The 25,341-nt window shown below is 43.5% G+C and overlaps 1 protein-coding gene across 3 annotated transcripts; it reads right to left on the reverse strand.

Moving 5' to 3' along the window:
- Positions 1 to 63: 63 nt before the first annotated feature.
- Jbug (filamin-type immunoglobulin domains fbug) lies at positions 64 to 24,546 on the reverse strand. 3 transcript variants are annotated; one of them, XM_078184093.1, is made up of 40 exons: positions 24,155 to 24,544; positions 20,444 to 20,841; positions 19,121 to 19,245; positions 18,848 to 18,978; positions 18,544 to 18,757; positions 18,334 to 18,451; positions 17,844 to 18,031; positions 17,564 to 17,719; positions 17,350 to 17,491; positions 17,044 to 17,249; positions 15,355 to 16,921; positions 15,133 to 15,268; positions 14,968 to 15,047; positions 14,733 to 14,900; positions 8,650 to 8,796; positions 8,329 to 8,556; positions 7,940 to 8,254; positions 7,637 to 7,855; positions 7,239 to 7,559; positions 5,723 to 5,944; positions 5,449 to 5,636; positions 5,143 to 5,347; positions 4,932 to 5,069; positions 4,677 to 4,850; positions 4,282 to 4,589; positions 3,966 to 4,194; positions 3,753 to 3,881; positions 3,459 to 3,674; positions 3,187 to 3,363; positions 2,865 to 3,104; positions 2,631 to 2,774; positions 2,403 to 2,561; positions 2,177 to 2,325; positions 1,897 to 2,083; positions 1,575 to 1,837; positions 1,323 to 1,494; positions 1,011 to 1,229; positions 739 to 935; positions 352 to 654; positions 64 to 246 (listed from the first exon to the last, which is right to left on the reverse strand). In XM_078184093.1, the coding sequence occupies exons 2-40, from the start codon at positions 20,811 to 20,813 to the stop codon at positions 178 to 180; spliced, it is 8,919 nt and encodes a 2,972-aa protein (XP_078040219.1). In that variant the 5' UTR covers positions 20,814 to 20,841; positions 24,155 to 24,544; the 3' UTR covers positions 64 to 177. The 3 variants fall into 3 exon arrangements, with proteins under 3 accessions (XP_078040219.1, XP_078040220.1, XP_078040221.1); XM_078184094.1 differs by having other exon boundaries at positions 24,145 to 24,544; XM_078184095.1 differs by lacking the exons at positions 64 to 246; positions 352 to 654; positions 739 to 935 and having other exon boundaries at positions 1,123 to 1,257; positions 24,155 to 24,546.
- Between the last annotated feature and the right edge of the window lie 795 nt (positions 24,547 to 25,341).

The following is a 25,341-nucleotide window of genomic DNA, read 5'->3' on the forward strand; positions in this document are numbered from 1 at the left end:
ATGTAAAATAAATGACATGATATTTAAAAAAATACTAAAGTATCGTTATCGAAGTAACGAGACTTGTCAAAATATCGGTTTTATTGCAAACATTTAGATAAGTTATAATATAATTATATATTACCAAAATATATTATTAGTCCGTAAAAAATAATAACAACTTGATATGCTATTTTCTTATAACATAGCTTGTGATCCGCGCCACGACGCGATCGTGTGATGTCCTGTTGAATAATTGTCTCCACCCTGAAATTAATAATTTGAGGTGTAAAGTTGCGATCCTCACTATTTATGAATAAATATTCGAGTGAAACACGCGTGACCTCATGTCTATACAAAATACGTCGTTACCTGTGTCAGCATCAATAGCTCGTCTTGCGTATCAACGATCTTAACCGGAAACGGAGAACCCGGAACTAAAACCCCTGCCCAACGTACTTCGACTCTATAGTCGCCTGGTTCCGTCGGATCGTACCGACAAAGAATTATACGGTCCTTCTGAGTTTCTCTCTGCATTTCTACTCTGAACGCCCCTTTAGGTCCACGGACTCGTACCGTCAGTTGACCAGCTCCAGCGCCTCGAGTGTCGCAAATAAAACGCGATTGGAATGTCGCTAGCACTCCATGTTCGATTCCTGGCCCATACACCCGTACCTGTTTTAGAAATAATTTTGATTAGTACGGTTCAGACGGTTCGAAATTTTTCAAATTTTATTTTACGCTAAAACTCGAAATTACCTTTGAAGCGTCTGGAGCGCCGGAAACACGTAACGTGAAAGGAGAACCCGGAACATGTTCTCCCGCATACTTGATCGTTAAAGCATGTCGTCCAGCCTCTTGTGGTTTAACGTTTAATGTAAAAGTAGCGTCACCGTGATCGTACAATTCGCAATAAGCCACTTTATGAGGACCCACGCAGTGTGCCGTCAACTCGCCTGGACATCGAAAAATGTTCTCTTCGAACACATTGACTAGTAACAAAATCTCAATTCTAAACACAAGTTACTTACCTGGTCCTGCACGTCTAGTATCGATGAAACTTCGAATTTCTTGGCCAACTATACCGTGTTTCAGTCCGTCGCCAGAACAAATGACTCGCGAGGCGTCAGCCGCGCTTGTTACATTGATCTGAAGAGGACATCCTTTCAATTGTCTTCCGTTCCAAGACACGGTCATTAATAGAGGATCAGGAGTTAGAGGTATATAACTTGCACGATAAACAGAGTCCCCTGCGCGCGTGAAATCAAATGCATAATTCTAAGAAGAAAATATAACGTAACCAAGTTGAGTTACGGTCGTTGGAACAATGGCAAGGTAATCACCTAAATGTTGCAGCATCACGTTCAATTCGTTGGTCGGCGAAAAAAGTTGGACTTTTGGCGTTCCATTACCAGCTTGAGATCCGTCTATCGTGAAACTAACTTCTTCTCCGCATTTTGCTGACGTCAACCCCCTACCCCTCAATAATACACGACTTGTATCCTGTACCGGTGGCTGTAAAAAAATGATTGAAAATAAAATAATCCTTACGTAATCAAGAAGTGTCGGATCTGCAAATGTTTCGGAAGAGGTACCTCTAAATCCTGAACTACAGCTAATTTCGGTGCTCCTGGGAATGGTACACCGTTAAATAATATTTCTAAACGATGTTCACCACCGTTTATTTGTGGTGGAATAAGCTTCAGTCTATTGTTCGAAGTCATTTCAAATGATAAAGTTTGATCGCCTATCTTTCCGGTAAGTTCACCTGGACCAGCTTCAGCAGTGTCGAAACTAATTTTGTTCGACGGGTGTAATTTTAAACGTCCAATATCATCGCATACAGCCGGCCAACCACCTTGAAGCTTAATAGATTAATACCTGTATAAATACTCCGATGATTCCTAAACTACCTACCAATTACACGAAGATTTCGTGTGTCTATGATTTTTGGATGCCAAGGAGATCCCGGTAGTTGTTGTCCAGCAGAAACAACTCTGATATCAAATACGCCAACTTCGGATGGGTTGTAAGACACGTTCCAGGTACCTGGATTAGCTCCTGCTTCAACGACCGCTTTCGAAACGCTATCAGGACCGTCGACCTATGCAACACATGAACCAATTGATTTACCAATATCCGTAAAAAATTCAATAAAAACAATCTGGTATTAACAAGAGTTTTCGAGCGAACATACTTGAACTGCCGGGGGACTTCTTGTGCCGGTTACGATAAAATGTGCCGCTTTATCCACATGACCACTTAATAAACCTTCACCTTTCGCACGAGCTTGTCCAGCGGCATCCACTGTACATGCCAGTGGACTACCGAGTATAGGGCATCCTCCTGTGTGTGCAACTCTTAGCAATAATTCTCGATACACAATCATCAGTTTCGTAAATTAATGTATATGTTTATCTTACCATACGTAATGTTAATCATGTAGGTGCCAGGTACGCTGGGAGAAAATTCTACCATTTCAGCACCATCGTTTAACGGTGTTACCTGTAGCGGAAGCTCTTGACCCAGTGGACTTGTGGCAGTCACATCTAAATCTGCCATTCCAGCGTCTACCTTTGTTACTGCAACGTTAAGTTATCATAAGCGCAAATTTTTTGTCAGCCGTGAGTAATTTAGTTTAATACACTTACTCTTGAATGCAATATGATCGTGCACAGAGACTGTCATAGGACCCAGTTCTTGCAGTTTCACTTTGGAAACATCGAAAGCTTGACAGAAAAAAGGCGAACCCAAAACTGGCTTAGCACCTTGTAAAACATCGATCTTATATGTTCCTGAAAGCAGAAGAAATCAAAGTATAATTAAAGCCGATTAAATTTTTAATTACCTTGCTAGTTTTAATCGAGTCGTCATAAATTACGTACCGACGGTGTTTGTAGTAAATTCAGCTAGTAAATTTCCATCACGATGCTGGTAACATCGAACTGGAACAGCATTACCCTGTGGTCCACTGATTACAACGTCGAATTCTTTTCCTGGGCGACCTAATGTTTCGATCGTAAACGAAGTTACTTTGCCAACACACGATTGGTACAGTCCCAATCCTGTTGCGGTTACTTCTCTTCCACCGGTAGGACTTCGAACAGTTACATCAAGTGGACTTCCTGATAATAGGACGACAATAGAAAAGAAAACATAAACAAAGAGATGCAATGCACGAATGTCAGTAGATGATAATTGTCGAACCTGTAATATGAACTTCATTGTACTTCACGTGAACTCTATGAGGAGCAGCTCGTGTTGGATGAAACACTATTTCATAAAAGCCATTCTCTCCTTCCCTGACTACACTGTCAACGTCTGCTCCAGCGGCACGTACGTTCACACATAGCTTACCTGGTCCAGCTTCTTTTGACGCAACCACTGGAAGTATATTTTCTATTAGTATACAATATAACTTTGACATAACCATTATATTTGCTTACTTAAAAGGTCCAAATATATTGTTAGCATCATACCTATAATAGTTCCAGGACGATGACATACGACGTCCGATACTTCTTTGATAGTTACTTTCCCAGGATCGAAAGCTTGAAGCGTTTGAGAACTAATGATCTTATGGCCATCGCTGAAAATGACGCTGTATGTTCCAACCTGACGCGTTCGAACTTCAACTCGGTATAAATGTGATGACAATTTTGTTAAGGTACATGGTATAATGATGCCGTCAGGACCTGATTGTAATGAAATATTATAGAGTTCTCCATGTATTTATTTTTATTATCAAATAGTATTTCGAATAAATAATTTACCGGTAACTTCAGCAGACACAGGACCTTCTAACCCCGACATTTCTAAGTCCATGTAAGCTGTATTGCCAACGCGAATTATGGACGGTCCATCTAGCATAGTACTAACGACTGGACACTTGAATGGACTGCCTGATACATCATAACAAAATAATTAATTTTGTTACAAGCCTTAATTTGTAGACAAAATGAGAGATAAAGTATCGAATCACCGACCTGGTACATTGTCATCGTTGAAACTAATGTTAACGTAATGAGTACTAGTAGTTTGCGGAACAAATGTCACATCATACAATCCACGAGCACAGGCAACTACCTCAGCTTTAACGGTATTATTCTCCGTACTCACTACCAATTCTAATGTTCCTTCACCAGCTTCCGCAGCATCTACCGTAAACGTAGTTGCTTGACCTAACAGTGCTTCCGTAAGACCAGAGACGTGAACCTGTATAATTCGAAATCGAAATCTTTGATAATGCAATAGTATTACTAATAACGAGCTTTTCTAGAGCACGCTGATTAAAACCTTTACCTTGGTAACATCGTAAACGTTACATGCGAAAGGAGATCCTTTCACGTGCTCGGAATCTACCAACACACTGATGTTATGTCTACCAACTTCCGTGGGAACAAAACTAATGTTGTATTTCCCATCGACGGGTTCTATCGTGATTGGGAGGGATATACCGGACGGCGGCATTACGATCACGTCACAGTTCATTGACGGAGCTTGCGGGTCCACCGTGAAAGACATCAACTGTTTGACAGCTCCCATCTTTAAATTGTGACCAGCAATTATTGCTTGACCAGCTCCAACTACCTTACAACTGAATGGTGAACCTGCATAAAAAATATCATTTACAGTCAGCGTAAAAAGAATGAACAAAAAAACAGTCGTACTTAAGGCTGTTGTATCTCGTTATTCACCTGGAACTGGTTCTCCGTTAAAACGAACACTAAGACTATGAACAGCAGATTCCTGCGGCTTGAAATTGACTCTAAACTTTGCGTTTCCTTCACTTTGAACGTAATTCGGAACATTTTTACCATTTACGGCAACAATGATTTCAAGATTACCAGCACCTGCTTGACTAGCGTTGACTGGAATTCGAAATACAAAATAAAGTTTATCGTTGCAAGTGCATCCAGCAACCAAATGGAGAATAAAACTTTGTAACTCACTGCTGAAGAAAACTGGTTTCCCGACAACACCGCTATTTATATCTGTCACCTTTACCTTGTCTGCGTTGTAAGCTTTTACTAAAAATGGACTACCTTCTACGTGCGATCCACTCAATTTTACCTCAACGCTATGATCACCTATGAATTATGTACATTCTATAATGCTCTTTTGTGAGAGAAAGAAGGGGCGGGAGGGAGTTAGCTCGCTTACCAACATCCTTCGGTGTAAAGCCTGCGGTGTAACATCCATGGCCACTCTGCTTCACGTGTACTGGTAAACTCTCTCTTGTAGGTGAAAGAACTTCTACAGCAGGTGTTCCGAATGTGGAGTCCGCTTCTATTGTAAATGTTGTAAGACGATTTACAGATACTTTCTCCAGTCCTTCAGTCACTATTACTTTAGCCGTGTCGCTGACCTGCATTATCAAGGAAAATATTTAATGCGCTGGAATATTTCAATTTGATGAAGAGAAAGCATTGAAGATAATCAATCGATCATGCATAACCGTAACCGTACCTGACAACTAAAAGGACTACCAGGTACGTCTTCCGCGTTGAATCGCAAGTCCACGGTGTGCACTATGGGTTCTCTAGGCGTAAAAGATATCGCATACGTATGCGGACCTTGAGCTTGAGCAGACGTAGGTACGCGACCACCGTTTACCGTCACCTCTAAATTTCCTGGCCCCGCTTGACTAGTTTCAACTGCAGCAAGTAGGAAGCACAAACTGCGTGATATAGACGTATTGTTCGGTATGGGTTACTTGATGTGTCATAACGCAAATCCATACCTAAGAAAGTTACAGGCATTCCAATGACACCGTGTTTAGCATCCTTCACTTTGATAGCAGTTACGTCATAGACTTTGCAGCTGAACGGGCTGCCGACCACAGGAACATTCCGATGGCTTACTGAAATTCTATGTTCCCCGACTACTCTCGGCGTAAACGCTACGCTGCACGTTGTATCTTTGTTGTCAGTGACTTGAGCTGGTACGGCCTGTCCATTGGGTCCTAACAAGTCCGCCGGTTAGTTGTTTGATACAATTCAGACAAGCCGACTACTAGGGCGATTCAGAGGACACCAAAAGTTGTCGATCGGGAATTACGCGAGTCCAACAACTTCTTTTCTTAGTTGTTAAGATGCTCGATTACAAAAGCAATGTATGAATTGTTATGACAAAATGGTAGCTGCAGATGTATACGAGCGTAAACGTAAGATCGATAAAAAGAATTAGTTTGCTCCCATTAAATATATTTGATTAATACTTGGTTAACGCTACTTGTATGTCCGTTACGTGTTATTATAAAACGAACGTGAAGCTACTACGCGAAAAAAACAAGCTAAATGTTTCAAGGATCGATGACGATACGAAGGAGGAAATAACTAAACTAGAGATCGATTTATGCATTACTGATCGGTTTAACGTTATACCCGCAGCTAAACTAAGTAGTATTATAATATATTATAATCTAGTTGGCACATTAGGTAAAAGCGCAATACTACAGACGGATATCGAACTCGACATTATTTGTACCATTGTGCCATAATACTTAACGATTGATACGAAACTATCGTTATAGCACCATAAGAATGGCTGTCACGAGAAATATACAAATACACACGAGTGCTTGGTTCAACCAAGAGATTAGAACCGAAAGTACGAAGCGTTAGACACCGTTTCCAGTATTTATCCGGCAAAGTGAAACCAAAGCCCATACAATACTCTAACATGGTAACCAACAATTAGAAATCACGGGAGAAGCGTAAGAGAAATTATTTGAATACGTTTAGAAGAACAAGTTAGAAACCCACCACCAATTTGTTTAGTAGAACTCCGCTATTAAGGTAAAAATGAGATTAGTTTTGTTTGAGAAGTCTAGTAATGTCGTAGTCTGAAAGCTGGCCGACCTGCAACAGAGAGAGAATTGCTCTCAAGCTGGAGATTAAGAAGACATTCAACGCACACACAGAGGCACAATTTCTTGCAAATTTCCACCATAATTGAGGTTGGACAAAAGTTTTATATAAATGTGGCAAACGAAACATAGAAGGTGCTCTTTATACATACTTCGGTCGTCGGCAGAACCGTTTGTGCAGAAACTCTTAATTATCTGGCAACGTTGTAACAGCTTGGAATATTAGATTCGAAGAAACGACGATCACAAAGTATACGATGTCGGTGTGGAAGTAGTGATATTTGTGCAAGAACGGTGATCAAACTTTGATCGATACACATGCGACGTATGCATATTATATATTAACATAGACAATGTCTATAAGAATGAAAAATGGAAGCTGATTTACCTTCAACGTTCACTTCTAAATCTTCTAAGCTACCGGCAACGTTACTAACGGTAAGATAGCTTTGTCGTCCTAATCCAGCACTGCTCAATGCCTGCCCACTCACTGTTACATGACTATCACCACCTACCCGAGTTACGATCGGGCAGCCTGGCACAGTTCGTTTATTGAAGGCTATATTAATTACGTGTTCGCATGCCTCAAACGGGACAAAGCTGACCGAAAATCGAGCATTTCCCTGCGGCGTTACTTGCGTGGGAATATTCTGATTGCGAGCAGATATCGTAATTTCCAAATTTCCTTCGCCGGCTTGACTCGCATCGACTGTCGAAGAAAGAAACGATTTCAATGACTCGAGTGATAGTTTTCGCGTCTGTTTTCATCAATTTCTCTTTGCGTACCAGTAAAATGAGTTGGCTGACCAACACTGCCCCTGGCTACGGGACCAATTAATACTTTATCAGCATTGAACGCTTTAGCTAGGAATGGTGTGCCATTTACTGGATGTCCATTATATTCAACGCTGATCGAATGAACGCCAACATCTCTAGGAATAAATTCCGCCGTAAAACCGATTTTTATGTCACCTGTTACTTTAACAGGCAATTCATTGTTTGGTCCTAAAAAGTCAAATTTGTCAGTATTCAAATAGTTTCCTAATATTTATTTAGCACCAACAGAGTTGAAGATGTCTCATCACCAACCTCTTACAGAAACTGCGAGTTCCGCGCTACCACTGCCATCGACTCCCATGTGGAAGCAGGCTGGCTGATCGACTGGAATTAACTCCAAATGATTTAAACTTAACGTTACTCTGCTCGTGTCAGATACGTTACAAATAAATGGACATCCTTTTACTGCTTCTCCATTGAATTTGATGTCTATGTAATGCGATTTAGCGATCTCGGGAGTGAAGGAAACAAGACAACGTCCTCCTCCCACCACTTGAACATGATTAGGCACTTCTCCCTCATTTATAGAAATTTCGAGCTGTCCCTCGCCAGCAGCGCTAGCGTCAACTACAATTTAAGAAAGGATACACAATTTTGGAAGCTATATTTATGGACTATCCAAAGTGATCCTGATTACTTACCTCTAAATTGGCAGGCATGTCCCACCACAGCACTGGGTACATCAGTAACTTGGATTAAACTGCTATTGTACACCTTGGCAACAAGAGGTCCTGCCGGTAGCTTCTGTCCTGCGATGCTTACTTCTACCAGATGACTGCCCACTTCGGTCGGAGTGAATTCTACACGGAACTCTCCTGTACGTCCAGGCTCTTCTTCTATCCTTGCTGGCAAATGCCTTTTAGAAGGAGCTAAAATATGTTGTAATTTCTTTAGAACAAGCCATTTATAATGATTAGTATTACTTTAAGTACACCATATATATTACTGTAAAGTATGCTTACTAATAATTTGGACGTCTATCTCATTACTGTTAAAACCGAGGGCAGATAGTTCAAACAATGCTGGACTACCAGCAGGAACCAATCTTATAGACTCCCCGATCACTGACATTTTTGGAGCTGGCATGATGCCCACTCGCCAAGGCGATCCTGGAAAGACATAATCATTTATAATATCACAGTTGCATATACTAGCTTAACAGACAAACTTTTCAAAAGCATATCACCACTTTTTAATTTAGTATTTTAACAGACAAACATTATTATAGTAGATTGTTTTTGTAACATTTAAAAAGAGAACACGCTACATTTCGAATAATCGTTTATTTGATCAAACACGAGATTTCGACATTTTTTGATTCTAGAAAGTAATCGATTCCTACGAAATCGGTCTTCGAATCGAATTTCTATTTCCCGGAAGTGCAACGTGACTCCCAATCAGATGTCACCTAACCTTCATACAATTGACACGAAAGCACGCACGCAACAACGATAGAAAATACCTTCTGGATAAGCCGCGGGAAAATTTACTAAACTACGTTTATGAAAAGAGAATAGTCATGTATGCATCCAATGAAACAAGTTCGAATTACCTCAATCGCCCTTAATTTTTAGATTGAGAAACCTGAAAGAATGCTGAAACCCTAAACTGAAAAAAGTGTCGACGAAGTAAATGAAATTACGAATAAGGTACACGTCGATCACGGAAATACCTAGGAAAAAAACGAAAGCTGAACCCGTATAAAACACAACAAAGTAGTTTATTCACAAGTCACACTTCGAACACGATCATAAGTACGGGAACCACTATCGATAATCAAGTTTTCACAGTGGCAGTAGTGATTCGCAAACCGATTCGACATTGATTATTCGACGCCGTTCGGTAAACGTTGATCGCGAATAATTTTGTCGCGGATCCATTACGACGATACAATTTTTAAAACACAAGACACAGGCCCGCGGAATTTTGTAAGATACTGAAGTAAACCCGAACACGACAACCTATAAACTAGAGAACCCGAGAACCCGCAAGATATTTCAGGTTTGATTTCTCGACGAGGAAACGTCAGCAGAAACGATTCACGACAGAGACTCGAACGAGTCGAGCGACGGGACGAGTGTGCTTGCCACCGGATCGCTGCTCAGGCCCAACACCAGGGCCGTGCACTTGTTGGTACATGTCCGAGTTGGGTTTCGATCAATTCAAAGTTTTCATTTACGTACATAATTGATCGGCCGTTGAAATTACATTCAAGTTCAAACAACATCAAAATCTTTTAAAATTCAAAATGATTCCTTAATTTTGTTGATAATGATTTTGAAGATTAATTAAGTTTCTTATTATATTAGACTTTCTTGATCGTTTTCAATTTTTCTGATGCTTTTTGTGTCTAATAAAAATTGTCCGTCCAATTTTACCAACTTTTCTTCCGTTCTTGCGTTAACTCCATAAAATTCACAATGGGATGTTACGGTGGGACGCTTTCTATTCTGAATCACAATAAAGTATGGCACGTCGGAGAATTTTTAACTATGAAATTTGAATGGAACAATTATTAACTAGCAATATTAAGATTTTAATTATTGTGACAATATATAGAACAAAACTTAGCGAGAAATCATTATTTGCGTCGATTCGCTCCAGTTTGTTCGCACTTGTCGAGACGGTGGAGCGAACAAATGTTTTCTGTGCTTACGAAGATTGTCGTTTGCTGAAAAACCAAGGCAAATTGTTGAAATGTTGCGAATACGTTTTGGCAGAAACTCGAGAGAGTTCGCGTTCAACAAAAGGAATAAGAACAGGGTTTAGAGAGAAGATATACGTCCATGTTCTCCCATTCGTTTCTTGCTCGTTCGACCAGCTACAGTCTACACTCTACACCTATACGTTTACATTTACAGGATACCTGATCTGCGTATTTCGATACCTTAAGGCTTAAGGTCGGCCAGCCCCTCAAATAGAAACCTCGCTGTTTGCATTCATCGCTTATCGGACTTACTTTTCGCGACCGGCCCACAACGGACATAGCCATCACGACCGCTATCAACGACGATCTTCGATATCTTCGGTGCTCAACAGGGTCCTTCCGAAAACAGTAATTTTCCATGCATCGTGAATCTTGAATCGTGAATCGTGATTCCATCCAGCAACCATGCTCGAAACACGGACAAATCAATCGCGACGGAAATTCTGGTTACGCGTTGAACACAAGGAATCGCAGTATGTCATATGTCGCATAAGATCAGCTTTACGCTAAGAGTGATTGGTTTCTGTTACTTTAGACAAACATCGAGTCGCCGAGTAATAGCATTACGAAATAATTCAGTTTTCATTTCATCGAAAAACCAAAAATTCACATAAATGTGCATAGACTATTTGTAACGATAGATTTTGCATTGGGGCGCTGGCGCGTGTGAATCAAGAATAATTAATATCAATTAGGAGTCCCGCGATAGCGCGACTCTCAATCTGTTCCGTAATCGCAAATATTACGAAATTTTAATGATACCTCGCGTTTTGCAACCTATAATGCTACGCCTCGCTGTAGGTCTTCTTTTGTAAACGTAATTGTAGAGACAATTACGACTTATAGAGCCGGGATGGCGTTAGGCTGTTGGAATTGTTTTGTCGCATTTCATGATACCATTAACGGCGAATCGACATCAAATCGACATGGTTTCAGCTTGGTTTCAGTTCATTTCGGCTCGGTACAGCTCCACGAAGAGTCGTTGCATTCCCCAACATAACGGGTTACGATGGAAGGCGATTCGTTCCAAAATTTTCGAAAAGATTTGCATAATCAAACGCGCGACCGGCTCTTGCCTTCCTCCTATACATATACTTCCTTGTAGCTCATTTCATCGATCAATAGAGGTCAATAATAGTATCGATACAGTTAACATCAAAGTAACTAGCAACGAACCCCGTCCGTTGTTGAATCGCTAGCATCGCTACGAGTGTGCTCACACGCTGTGCAAATCGGAATCAATTGAATTGAATATGCGCATGACTCTTTTAAATAATTGAGATGCAGCTGCACGTAACTGTTGCCTTTTGCCGTTGTCGTTAATACGTTCCACACTGAACCTTTTAATATTTATATTTATCAATTTGTTGGCAGACCATTTTTAAATCTGGGCAAATAGATGATTACGGACAATCGAAGAGGCCGTATCGCGATGTAAACCGAAAGGGAAAGACAGACAAGTTAATTCGCTCTGGACGAACAGATTGAACATCGTAGAAACGTTAGATCGAGTGAACCATTGTCACGGGCTCGACGCGGCGCGATTCTAGGCAGGAGGATCAGCATCATTGCCGTTGCAGCTTCGAGGCGTTGAAGTCACCGGAAGCAACTGCGTTGCGTAACAACGCGATAAGTACTATTTTTCTCCCGGTGCCGGGAGAGATGCGGCATATTACTCAGCGTTCGCGTAATTAGCGGTGTAATCGGTACACTTTCATAGTCGACGCATGGTTTTGTCGAGCGTTACGGTGAATTATTTCGCGCATCTCGATCGTGCGCAAATTTTTCTATCGGAACTCGTCAACGTAATACATATATGTATTTCCCATCGAACGCGACGGACAGTTTATTAACCAAAAATGTTTTCACTCCGCTCCGTTTCAATTTTAACGAATTTTTTATCGTTTATATTAATTGTAGTATTTACTTTTTGCCTCTGAGTAGATAAATAAACATAAAACGTACATAGTACATATAGTCGTACACAACAGAATGCTCCTGCGTTGAACGGAGGATTTCAAGGATTTTCAAAAATCGCAAGTGAAAATAGAGAAATTAGCACGATGATTCGCATTTCATGTGTCGCGCAAAATAGTGTCATATTTCTACTGGGTGTACTATGAGCAAAACAGTCGTAAACATCTGTTTGGTGGTTCGCGTTAGAGCGCCGTACCGTACCGTGCCGTGCCGGTCGTAGACACGACTGCAAATTACAGGTATCGGTTAGCGCGTTCGAACGAAGAAACCGATCTTTCTTGGCGCCGATCCATAAACCGACAAATGTCGCGGCGACGCATTATGAATGCCAAGCTATGGAAGCCGCGCTGAAAATTAGTGAGACGACAACGCGACCGATTACGTTTACATCTACGTAGGTAGGGAGACCACCGACTCTATTCACGTTCGCAACCAAATACGTCTACGAGCATATAACGGCTTTAACGTCGCGACCACACCCACAGTCTCCACGATACTCCTTTTCGGTTGGTAATGTATCCGCGCGTTAGAGGTACACCGGCCGTTAAATGCCGCTAGAATCGCTAGAATCGTCAGATGAAAGCGCTGACGTGTTCCCAGGAGTAGAGAAAAAGAGAGAGAGAGAGAGAGCCGTAAGAGAATATCTTTTAAAGCATCGATTTTTCCGAGCCTCTTTAGTTCGTCGAATAAATCTTATAGAATCGCGAGGACTACAGACAGCTTCTTATTCGACGCGAATCTGTGAATAGAGCTTGATCGCTAAAGAATTTCTATCGGGCGACCTTGACCACCATTGTCGCTATAGCTTGGGTTCAAACAGGAAATACGTACTTATGTACGTATACAACGCGACGCAACGTAACGCAGCGGCAATCTACTTGGAAGAGAGATCGTAACGGAATTCGAAGCATTCTGATGCTAATACTCGCGGTGATTTAGAAGCGGAATGGGGTCCCGAGTCCCGACCAACGTCTTCGCTGCGTGCTGCGTGCTGCAGGCCACGTGCAACGCGTGGTCACGATTGCAGAATAAGCTTCTCAGCAAGGCACCCGAATATCGTAATATTCTTCGCACGTCGCTACTTGGCGTAACACGGATTCGATTATGGTCTTACTTCCGTGAAAAGATTCTCGATCGAGCGCTCTTCCGATCGTATAGTATCCACGGATGTTCGTCTTTATGTCGTCTAACTGCGTAAGTTGAACATATCTTTAAAATTGACCGACGACTCCGCAAACCGGTAATAAAATTGAGGTTCTTTCGATGTTATTACTATCCGAGAACTATTATCTTTTTATTCTATTTCTTTCTAATAAGCCGGTTCGGTTAAACAAATAAATACATACACGAATTTTAATAATTGCCGTATAGTCGAAGTAAGAAGCAAGAAGAATTTTTACTGGAAATTCCAACGTTAAACGCGTAAAGAAGGAAAATAAGGAAAAGAGCAGCACGTTTTCATCCTCCGGGTGAAAGGCAATTCTGCGAGCATATTATCCGATAGGTTGCACTGGCACCGCAAAAATACATAATGGAAGAATTGCTGTTGCGGCGTGTCCGTGTAACTGTGTAGGTCGGTAGGTAAACGAAAGGAAAAAATTCAGGAACGCGAAGAAAACGATGACGTCGTATATGTGTCAGTGGAACATACGTGGATGCGTGAAATCGCAAGTCAACGACCCGACCAATGACCTGTTGACTCGAAGACGCATGGTGCCTTGGCCGCGAGGTGAAATTCTAGGTGGATGCGTCGAAGAACGAATGTTATTTTTCAGCAAATCGCGCACGAAGACTCGATAGACCGAAAGCAAACTTTGCAATCTCGTGCAGCTCCCGCCAAATTTTCAAATAGATTTTCATTCAAAAGTCTTAATTGTCTCCGTTTATGAACCTCTCACATATCCAGAAGCATAACTTCTAGTTCGTGTAATCTGAAAATATGATGACATTGGTCGAAAGAAGAGGGGATGACACGATTAGAATGGTTGGATAATTACGAATCGAATGTTTCGAGTACTCGCAAGAATAGACGTGTCCAATGTACAAGAATAGATAAAGCTGTTGGTAAAGGAAGTAGAGATTGTGGTGAAATGACTTTTTGAAGCGGAAACAAGCGGAAGCAAATTGATAACTTTCACCAGGAAATTTCTGTCGTAGTTGATCATAATACGCCATCTCGATTTGAATGGAAAGTTATTGAACGATCACAAAGCGAGCATCGTTGCTCGATAAGTGACAACATTAGCGTTCGATCTTGCACACGACACAAGCCTTTCGAATTGTCGAGTAAAAGACGAGCAAGAAGAAAGTATCGAGTGTGCAACAACGACAGAAGAAAGAAAAGGAAGAGATCGGACTTACCGGGGACGACCTCGCCGTTGAACGTCATCTCTACCAGGTGCACAACAGCTTCATGGGGCACGAACGATGCTAGAAATCGTTGACTGCCCAACGCTCTCACGAAACTCGTCACATGACCACCGTTTACGAGAATCTCCAAGTTTCCAGATCCAGCTCTGGAACCGTCAACTGTAACAAAACGCAACGGATTTAGAATACGCTCAATCGTCGATACCGAGTCGTTTTCGGCACCTACTCTCAAATTCCACGGGCTGATTGACAACGCCATTCGGAATGTTCCCGATTTGGATAGCGCGCGCGTTGTAGGCTTGTGATCTGCAATCATAAGAAACGTTTCTTGATCTCAATTTCGATCTCCCGATCTAGCTGACAAGACACTACGATTTTCGTCGATACCTACCTGAACGGAGAACCCTGAACCTGCTGGTCGTTGACTAATATCTGAATCGTGTGTTCGCCAACCTCCTCGGCCGTTACAGCGTACGTTAAACCACGGAGGGTTGACTTCTGCACGGGAATTATCTTTCCGCTTGGGCCTGAAATTCAAGGTTTCTATTGTTAGATTTTATCTGTAGCCTGTGAGAGTGCCAAAACAAAGAAACAAAGAAACGATGAAACGTACTAGTAACGCTGACCGTAACTTTATTGGGGTCCACACTCGAGTCGACGACGAATGTAGTCGGTCTGTGAATTGGAAGCATTTCGAGGGCATTTCCGGTGACGAGGACGGCGCTTTTGTTCTGTGTGCTTGCATATTCGGGAACTCCATTGTTCAGATATCGATCGTGCGTGCCGTCCGTGGTGTCCGCGCTCTTGTAATGGATGTTGTTTTTATTCTTCAAGATCCCCTGGGTCTGGATGCGCGAGTGTTGGTTTTCGTTACCATACTTCTGGGTGGACGACAAGTTCGAGAAGCCAGTGGCGTGAGAGTGCGACGACGTGCTGTTCCGGCTCTGAGTATTTTTGTAGTTGTTGTTCAAGTAGCTATGGTTGTTCGTGGTCTCTGTCGAGGTCGTGGCCGCGTTCTTGGTCAGATTTGCCAAGGATTCCAGACTGCCGTAGGAGAGCAATGATTTGGTCTTCTCGATGGCATCCCAAGAGTCGCGCCTGGAGGTTCCGCAAACCATAGATGACACCCTCACATTGCTACTCGTGTCGATCGCTCCGTTGTTCTCCGTGGAACCCCTCCTGCCGAGGCCCAGTCCGACGCCGAATCCGTTGTCTCTCTCATTGCTTCTCGGACTGAAGCTTCTGTTGACTGGGCTCTGCGTTGCACTGCGGAACGTCATGGGGCTGCGATTTGGTGACCTGGTCCTCTTCAAGGAGCCGGAATTGTAGATATCTCGAGATTCTTTGAACGAAGGGGAATACCTCGAGCAGTGTGCCGTCGGACTCGGATTAGGAGAACGAGTTCTGTTCACCGTAGTCGTCGTATACAATGTGTCCTTCGACTCTTTCAGACTGGGGCTTTGCACGGTAGGAGACCGAGATCGGTTGTAGACGCTGCTCAAATAGGTTTCCCTCGTCTCTTTGATTGTGGTGGATGGGCTGTGCAGGTTTCGTGCAATCGGGCTGAGACGATGACTCTGGTTCTGATTGTGATCATGGTTCTGATTCTGATTTTCATTCTGATTCTGACTCGGTGATTGGGTGCGGTCCAACGACGTAGACGCGTGATGGTACGTTGAGCTCGAGTTTTCTATCGAGTAATTACTCGTCGTTGTAGTCTTGTAAGTCGAGGTAGTTTGCTGCAGGGGGGAGTAATCGCGAACGTGCTGGATAGGACTGGGAGACTTGTAGTAAGTTTTTTGAACAGGGCTCGCCCGGTCTAGTCCAACGGACACGTTTAGACCGTTCATCCGTCTCTCCAGAGAGGACAGTTTCGATCTGTCAAGACTTGCCGTCGACTCCTTCAATCTCCTCGATCCTCTCTGCGTACCCACCCGGATGGAGAACGGCGAGCCTCGCACGTCCGACCCGTTGAAATAGACATAGACTCTGTACTTTCCGGAATCGGCTGGGACGAAGGATACTCTGTATCTCATATGACCGTAATCTTCCATCCTGAACGGTACGGACTGCTTGTCATGGACCAAATCTATAATCACATCGCCTAGACCACCGGTTCCTGTCGCGTCAACGATAAACGAGAACGGTTGGCCCGGGAGGGCACCCTCTGTGTCGATCAGCTGGCAAAATAAAATAATCACAAGATTTAATACAATCGTATCTACATCTATCTTGTACAGATAGAATCTTAATTCGACGTTTCCGAATGCTTAGAAAATAGAAAAAAAACAGAACCAAGAACCTGTATGCCGTTCGGATCGAACACGAAGCAGGTGAAAGGTCCGCCTTGGATATGGTTTCCTTTGTGAGTTATCGCGATGCTCCATTCGCCTGTCTCGTCCGGTTGAAAGGTCGCGGTATGCACGCCGTCGTTCTCTTTCACTGGACACGCTAGGGATCTGCTGGTCGGCGACCACGCGGTCACATCGATGCCGTCATGACTAGTTCCTAAAAAGTAGGATCGTTACGCATTAGCCTGTGTATTAATGTGTTACATGTGTAGAACGAGCCAACCTATAATATAATTCACGTGTCCGCGTTCGTTTACCGTAACTGTTGACTAGAACCTCGACAATGGATCCTATGGCGCAAGGGTCCATGCCGGACGCTTTAATTTTAGTCAGGGAAGGTAAAACTCGAAAATAATAGGGGCATCCGTCGACTAACTCGGCGTCGTTGTACACCATCAGCTGAAACAAGAAACGAATTGTTAGGAAACAGATAGAAGATCGATAGTGATAGCGTGTCGCATCGTATCGCACCTTGTGCATCCCAATTTCCGTGGGGACAAAGGTTCCCTTCCCGTGGATTCCGTTCCACGCGAGCCTGCACTCGATTCGCCCACTGGGAGCAATCACTTCGCCGCGCACCTCCCTTGTATTCGCTTCTTTGGTAAGCAACTCCAGCTTGAAATGCGCCTAGAAATCAGGGAACAAGATTGTCAACCCAATCATTGAAATTATTTCGTAGAGAAGGGCACGGTTCGCGCCCCGATGGCTCTCGTCAGTCAATCTTGAAAGGAAGAACAATCGTTCGACTAACCGGTTGTTGCACTCTGGCGGATGTGCTGTCCACGTGGACGAGTATTTGTTTGCTGGCCTGAGGGCGAGGCTTCACCCACTGAAAGTATGCCGCGTACGCCATCACGCCTAAATGTTCCACGTTCTGATCTGCAACATCTTTCGCCTTGAGAATCGGCTCCACGCCTAGTTTCTTGCCTCCGTCGATACCTTCGGGAAAATAAGAGACCAGCGTTACATAATCCATTACTGCTGTCGAAGCACGAGATCCAACGTATCAGCAGTATCCTTCAACCCTGCGTTAGGCACGCTCGTTTACTGCCATGTTCGGTCACGGACGTCTTCCGATTGAAACGCGTGGTAGGCTTTTCCGTTTATACGGTGGCCTTCGAGAGTATTCGTTCACCATTTTCATCCGAGTAGTTTTGTTCGATCCGAAGCGTGTCATTCGATCATGTCTACGACGATCTAATTGTAAGCGGAACTGCGGAAATATCTGAATACCAGTTTACCCATTTGAATATTATGCTCCCATGCGGCAGGATCAGGATCGAGCTTCTCGTAAGCCGGAGCTGGTCCGCCTAAATTTCTCACGATCCCGCAAAGAACTCTGCCATCGTTCCAGTCAGTCTACAATACGGTCGGATATCGTTTGGTTTCGGGTTCGATGTAGACAGCAAAGAATAGCACTCGAAAATAATTATAAGCATGTACACGCTCACCGTGAAATTCTGCACGGTGCGATGCAGCGATTGCGAATTGACCCACCGTAACGTGGCATCAAAACCAGGCGAGCCTTCCTTCATGAAGTAGGACAAGTAGGTCATTCCCGATAGTTCGTCCAAATATGGAGACGCAAGGTACTCTGGTTCGAGTACCATCGGTATATCGAAGTCGTGTTTCGCGATCTCCATGGCTTTCCGACAATTGTATACGCTACGATCGAAAAAGTAGATAAATTAGTTTTACCGAGTCCGTGAAGATGCTCGTATACCATCAGTCCTGATTCAGAAGCATCTTTTGTACCTATCGGTAGGATCTAGCTGTCGCCAGTGATGGAACAAACCCGGCTGGCAATAATCGAGCAATGCACTCAAGTACACGCCAGAGTTCCAGTCCGTCGTGAAATTGTTTACTCTGCATTCCGGTAGAACAGCCTGAAAAAGGAATCGATGAATCGGTGAAACGCCGATGATTACGTTACATATAGCACGCATTTCCAGGTCGGGATTACGGAGGTCGTCGCAGGCGCGCGCTCGCGCGTCTCGCAAGGTCGACCGTGCAATTACGTGTACTGACCTTGAGCCATGCGAGCATGAGTTTCCTTGGAGGGAACTTGGACTTGCCTATTTGGTACCTGACGATGAGCGACCATATCAGGCCGAGGATAAGTTTCAAATTTCCATTCACGATGTCCACGTTGCCTGCGAACAAGGACGAAACAAATGTCAAGAAAAAGAAAGTCTGACTCGAATGCTCAGTTTTTTCCAAGCGACTGTCGATGACCCCCTGTGATTTTTGATCGCAATTCTGAATCGCGGTTCGCATCGGTGCGGACGAGATGCGCTATGCGCTTGAAGCGCGGTTTATCGAGGATGCATCGCGTTGCCGCTCGCTCGTCGAGAATTTATTTAGTCGGCAGGCATCGTGTTGCACGAGCGTAATCGTATAATGGGACTCGGGCAGTCTCGTAGGCGCCGATAGAGCGCAAGAAAGGCAACGACCTCGAAGTCCGATTTGCGATCCGTGACGTAACAGCTATACATTTTCGAAGTTGACGCGTAACCGGCGCGGTACGTTCCAGGCAGACGTTATTACAGTTTGCTCGTTACGAGTGAACCCTCGCTCGCACGATCCACGCCGATACAAGGCAGTGCAATGCATCGATATATCCGTAACCCGTCGATTCACTAACCCAGACCAACTATTTACTTTGATACGGTATCGTTTCCAGAGTAGTAACTGGCAGCATGAGTCACGCCACGAGGCCGAGCCATGCCTCGATACGGCTTCTTTTCGACGATCGGGGAACGAGTACCGCCAAAAAACCTGAATTGAAACGAATCAACTAATTCGAATGAGAGGTCGTGCGTATCTAAGTGGATGAAAAGATAAGTAAAGAGCTGAATGGACCAAGGGATGCCGGCTTACGTAGTTACCAGTGCCCATGAATCTTAATATCGTGGCTCGGTGTCTGGGGTTTCTCTTTCTTTAACGATCTTGTAGGACTACAAAATCCCATCAATTTCGTTGGGACAAAAACTTCGCACCACGCCCCTCAACGTTCTCTGTCGCGTGTCGCGTTTTGTGTTCTACAATTCATGATTCGTGGGGGCAGTTATTGTTAAAACCCGCAGTAAGGATATACTTGACCAATGAACGAAAAGGTTCGTATGTGGGTTATCTATGGCGCATGATTATCTAAGAAGGCGTTACGGACAATATTGTGAAACATAACGGTGACAACGTAACGCCCGGTGAAGTCATTCGAAGAATAGCCTAGGTAATTATGTATGTACACCTGCTTGAAAAGAGGAGGAGGGAGGAGGAAGATGGCGAGAAATCATTTAGTGTAGGAGACGCGATGGATAGTGGATAGTGTTGGTCGGTCGATCCACTCACCGATATTGACGAGCTTCACTCCGTCAGCCTCGATGGCTTGCAGAGCCGTCGACACGTTCTCCAGATGGTGGTGTTGATTCGCTGGCCTTGGGTTCCACCTGGGCAGCCGCCGTTTGGTCAGTACCTCGACGAGGGCACAGAGCCGCGTGCCGTCCCGAAAATCTTCCGCGAGATCGATTACCGGTCCATCGGCGACGTCCGCTGCGTGTTTCAAGTGCTCGTTCACCCAATTCCTGAACGTGTTCGCTTGGATCTCAACCCAAAGATCCTCGTGCCCTTTAATCGGCATCCCTTTCGCCGCTGTGCCCTCCGCGGACCGGGCCACCAAGCCCACAAGCTGCTCTGGTCGTAATTGTTCGGTCGGTTCCATTCTCCGTCAGATCCTTTTCTCGATTTTCCTTTTAGTTACAAAAATTAAATGATAACGAAGCGTTTCTGTAGTCGTCTTGGTACGAGAAAATCTAATTCTATGGTCAGTCACGCGAAACTACTCGTCCAAACGTTTCGATATTTCACCCGTTTCGTTCTCACGTTTCATTTTTATTTTCTCTATGTATGCAATTCGGAAGCCCTTTCTTTTATATAGGGTGTCCCAGGTTTTAATGTTCCAACTTTGTCAGTATATTCTATGGCATTAGACAAAAAAAAATGTTATCTAAACATAGTTCCATAAATAAATTGCTCAGGTTGTGTAAGGCTTTGCGTATAATACGGAAGGATGTACCGCAATGCACAAAAAAAGCGTTAAAAAAGTGAGAAATAATTCGACTTGACAATGAGCTGATTATTATTATCGTCGTTTGGGGAAGGGGGCGTAAAAAACCACAAATTATGTGTCGTCTTTGATGGGTTAAATACTTATAACATAAATACAAAATTCATGTGAAATAGTATCCGATTTGTTGTTTGTTATTACAAACATCAGCTCGAATAGATAAATGCATTTACGACCTGACATCGTCGCTTGCATTACTAATAGCTATTACTAGCGAAAATTACTTTAAAAATTCTTTACGACCTCAAATAGTAATCACTGCTCATATAAACACACTCAATGTAAATATTGCAGAGTTGTTTGAACCAATGTTTACAGTAACAGCAAATCTTTTACCATTCCAGTTGAATTTCGTATTTTTGTAACAATTTTTCAATAAAGTTCTGCATGACCCATATTCACATGACATTTTCTTCTCTTTTAGTGTCACAGAATATACTGAAAAATTCTGAACACTATAACCCTTTTCACTCAAGTAGTGACTCTGCAGCAGCACTAAAAATTTTTACATTATGTTAATAAATAATTTTTATACTATTATGTTTGTTTATATTTAAGAGACTGTTAAAAGACTAAACGCTGTGAGAGTTACAAGACTCAATTTGATACGCATAAACTATACTGGCTTCAAGCACAAAGAGTTAAAACCTGGTACATTTCGTAGAATGGAACTGATAGTGTACACAATATAAGGCAAATATAAGTGGACACCTCCTAAAACAGATTTCAATAAAATTTTCACTATGCATATAAATTTACCGAGACCTACGAACGTATTTTCTAAGTTCCGTAATATGCTCAGATGAGTTAATAATAAAAACATGAATTTTTCTATTTTTGTTGTCATTGCAACTAACAACAAAATTAAAAAGAATTTTAGTCATTATGTGGTAAACTAGTCTTACAACATCTCCAAAAGATTCAAATATTTTAGTCGAAATTTCAAAGTTATACCGTTTTAAAGGATATCCACTTATACATGCTCCCATTGCAGAATATGAAAAACAATAACTGTTGGAACACCGATGCGTGAAAGGTTAATCGGCGAGACAGTTGGGTGCAAGCCCTGGCCTCGGAGTCCATCGGGGCTCGTCGGGACCTATCGCGTATCGGGGACCTCGGGATCAAATGGAGCCGATAAAAGAAGGGAAGATCGCCCGCGGTCGTAGTCGCGACTCGAGACGTGCGATGCGTTCCAGGTATTCATAACCGATCGCGACCAATTAATTATCCTCTCTAGAAGCTTTGAAGCCGTATGTGATTTTCTACACGAGAAGCCGAACCATCCGGCTAATCGCGATACTCCCGTCACGCGGTAAGATCGGTTGATTAAAAAGTTTTCACGCGATGAAAGTGTCTGCTGCGAACACCTGCTGTTCCTGCTGCCTTCACCGATGCTTTCGGATGCATTTTAGGTTCCGCGACGCGCGTTGCACGATGCGCAACCGCCCCCTTTTCATTCGAATTCATTGAATATTTTACAGTTACAGTCGGGAGAAAGGAAACAAGAAAGCGTAGAAACTCTGACTCGTGCCGTCCGATTGTTATTGTTGTTTGCAACAGCGCAGCCAAGAATTAGCCATGCTTTATTATGATCATCGAGCATCATTGACACGATTAGACGTGTCTACAACACTGTCGTCAGAATTTACTACCTTGTTCTACCGATTTGATGAGTCGATGCGTTGGCATACGAGATTATGATACACGTAGCACTTTCTGTCCAAGAAGGTTCAACTACGTTTATGTGAAAAATTGGATCTTTTGCAATACACATACGATGAATAATTTAAAGTTAATTTTAACGAAACAAGAAGAATCATAACGTTTTAACGGATTTAATTATAAGCGGGTACAATAGGTGAAGAGAATTCCGAGTTCCGAGTGTCGCGAGACGGATAAAAATGTGATCGTGACACGACTCGATCATCCTCTCCGTGAACGATGCGTTACGCTCGTTTCAATGACATCGACTGCACACGTGCCGAAGGCATTACTTATCCACGCTATGCTGTGCTGTGATGTGATGTGATGTGCTATGCTGCGCTGTGCTATGTTATTCTATGACGTCATTGTCGCCTGAAAACCTTGTCCAACCGGCAAAACTTGCGTAAGTGCGTAAAAAATGTCTGTCGGAAAGACTCCCGAGGAGCAATCGATCGCGTTCGACGATTTCCTACGATCGAAATCTGAAACGGAAGATGTGCAGTGTACGGCAAACAGTTGTCTCTGACAAAGGATTTTCCGACGAAGGAAACAAATCCTCGACACTTTCACGGCGAGGCAGAATCTCGATCACATCGATTGCGTCCTATTCATTCGATTTGCGTCGCAATCGCTTGGTTCGACAGATGCGGGAACTCGCCCAATTACGGAACCACGATAAAAAAGGAAACTCTCGTGGAAATATTCGTGAGAAACTGATGAGACCCATCGGCGCGACGCTAGCCCGTGGATATCGCGCGCTTACGCGCACGCACGCGCGCGCAAGCAAGAAATTCGGCTCTCGCCGCCACTTTCACCGCTATTCAAATTCTTTTCTGCAATTGACTGATCGACTCTTCGCAGTGACAGCGTTATTACGAAGTGGCACTGATGTTCCCCATCGATCGATTCAAAGGCGCATAAATTGCTAATTAATATCCAATTAGCTGTGGAGAAGAGCTCCGCGTGTGAGAACGTTGATCTTTTGGAAAACAATCGCGACGGCTCGTCGCGAGATCCCGCATCGCGTCGATTGGTCATCTGTTGACGAGCTGGCCAATCAGAATTCACGTCAAAAGGGCGCGATTAGGGAACCAATTCTTCGAAGTACACATGAAACGGGAGAATCGAGAATGTTTTGTTCACGACAAACGCACGACTCTGCGTGTAGATACGTTCACTCGCGCACGTTCGAGGATGGAAGGACGCATGGCATGCGAACCGATATTTACGTCGGTGGTTCTCCGTTGAGTGAGCCTCTTGGAAACGAAGTGACTCTGCACGACGATGTTCAATGATCGCAGGTTGCAGGTCGTAGTTGTAGATCGTAGGTCGCAAATATCAGCTCGCTGCAGCGGCGAGTCCCTTTCGCACCGACTCGCCTGGACTCGTGTCGTGGCCGCTAGCACGATGCCGAGAGGACACACGGTTCAGTGGTGTTGCGGCGAGCTACGCGAGAACCGCGAGAAACGCCATTTTTGGACGTTGCGGCTCGATTCGGATCGGATCGGATGGGATCGGATCGGATCGCACCGTTGCCGACGAGCGTCGTTCGAAGTGCGTCAGCTCACTGAACCGACGTGAAAAGTCCACCTTCCTCGCCGCTGGGCTGTTCACGCGATCGCTCTTTCCCGAGACACCGTTCGAACACAGCCACAGCCACGCGATACCGACGAATAATACGCTCCGGTACCTACCTGCCCCCCTCCTTTGTCATCGCCAACACCGCCGCCACCACCACCGCCACCTTTTCCTTCCACTACTCCAATTTACAATGAAAATAAATAACGTTCGATCAAAACCAAGAATATCTGATCAAATCATGCAGCGATACAGCGTTCGCCTTATACAGCTTATACAGCGTTGAAGTCTAACAGTCTTGTTATTTAGTAGTAATATGTTATACCATTACCTGGTTATACGAACAAAAATCGATCGAAATTGTAAAGCGAATTGTTTATCTTCTTTCCTTGGTACTTTCCAAGTAAGATAACGATGCATGTATCGACGTTCGATCGTTGCCGTTGCGCACGTGTCATGTGTTGCAGTAATATTTCTTTAAAATACTGTACAATTTGAATTGTGGGTATCGAATAATCAAATATATCAAATTGTTGGACTACGTCTCTGATTCTTTCTTCATTATCACTTCAACGATCAATCACGGAGCTATTATTTTCAACGTGAAGAAATGTTAAGAAAAATTTTATCTTCCTAACTTTATGCGTCAAATCTGTTTAATTCCAAGTTTTCCAAGAAACATCCTGATGGACACAAAAAAATTAAATCCTCGTAACGGTGAACAGTTGAAAAATCAAGAACTCCTGCATAGTATGTATATATTTAAAAAATTCGCCTAAAATCTGTTAATTTAGGAGTTCAATAACTATTTAGAAGAACCTGCTGCATCATTACCATG

Source organism: Augochlora pura, chromosome 6 (genome assembly GCF_028453695.1).
Source record: "Augochlora pura isolate Apur16 chromosome 6, APUR_v2.2.1, whole genome shotgun sequence".
In the NCBI taxonomy this organism is placed as follows: domain Eukaryota; kingdom Metazoa; phylum Arthropoda; class Insecta; order Hymenoptera; family Halictidae; genus Augochlora; species Augochlora pura.

Excerpts from the sequence above, each read along its gene's own strand:
- Jbug (XM_078184093.1), bottom strand. The coding sequence starts at position 20,813 with ATGGAACCGACCGAACAATTACGACCAGAGCAGCTTGTGGGCTTGGTG. Across the intron at positions 4,195-4,281 it reads ACGTTTACGATGTTACCAAG|GTTCACGTCTCTGGTCTTAC; the intron begins GTAAAGGTTTTA and ends CGAATTATACAG. Across the intron at positions 936-1,010 it reads TACTAGACGTGCAGGACCAG|GCGAGTTGACGGCACACTGC; the intron begins GTAAGTAACTTG and ends TTCGATGTCCAG.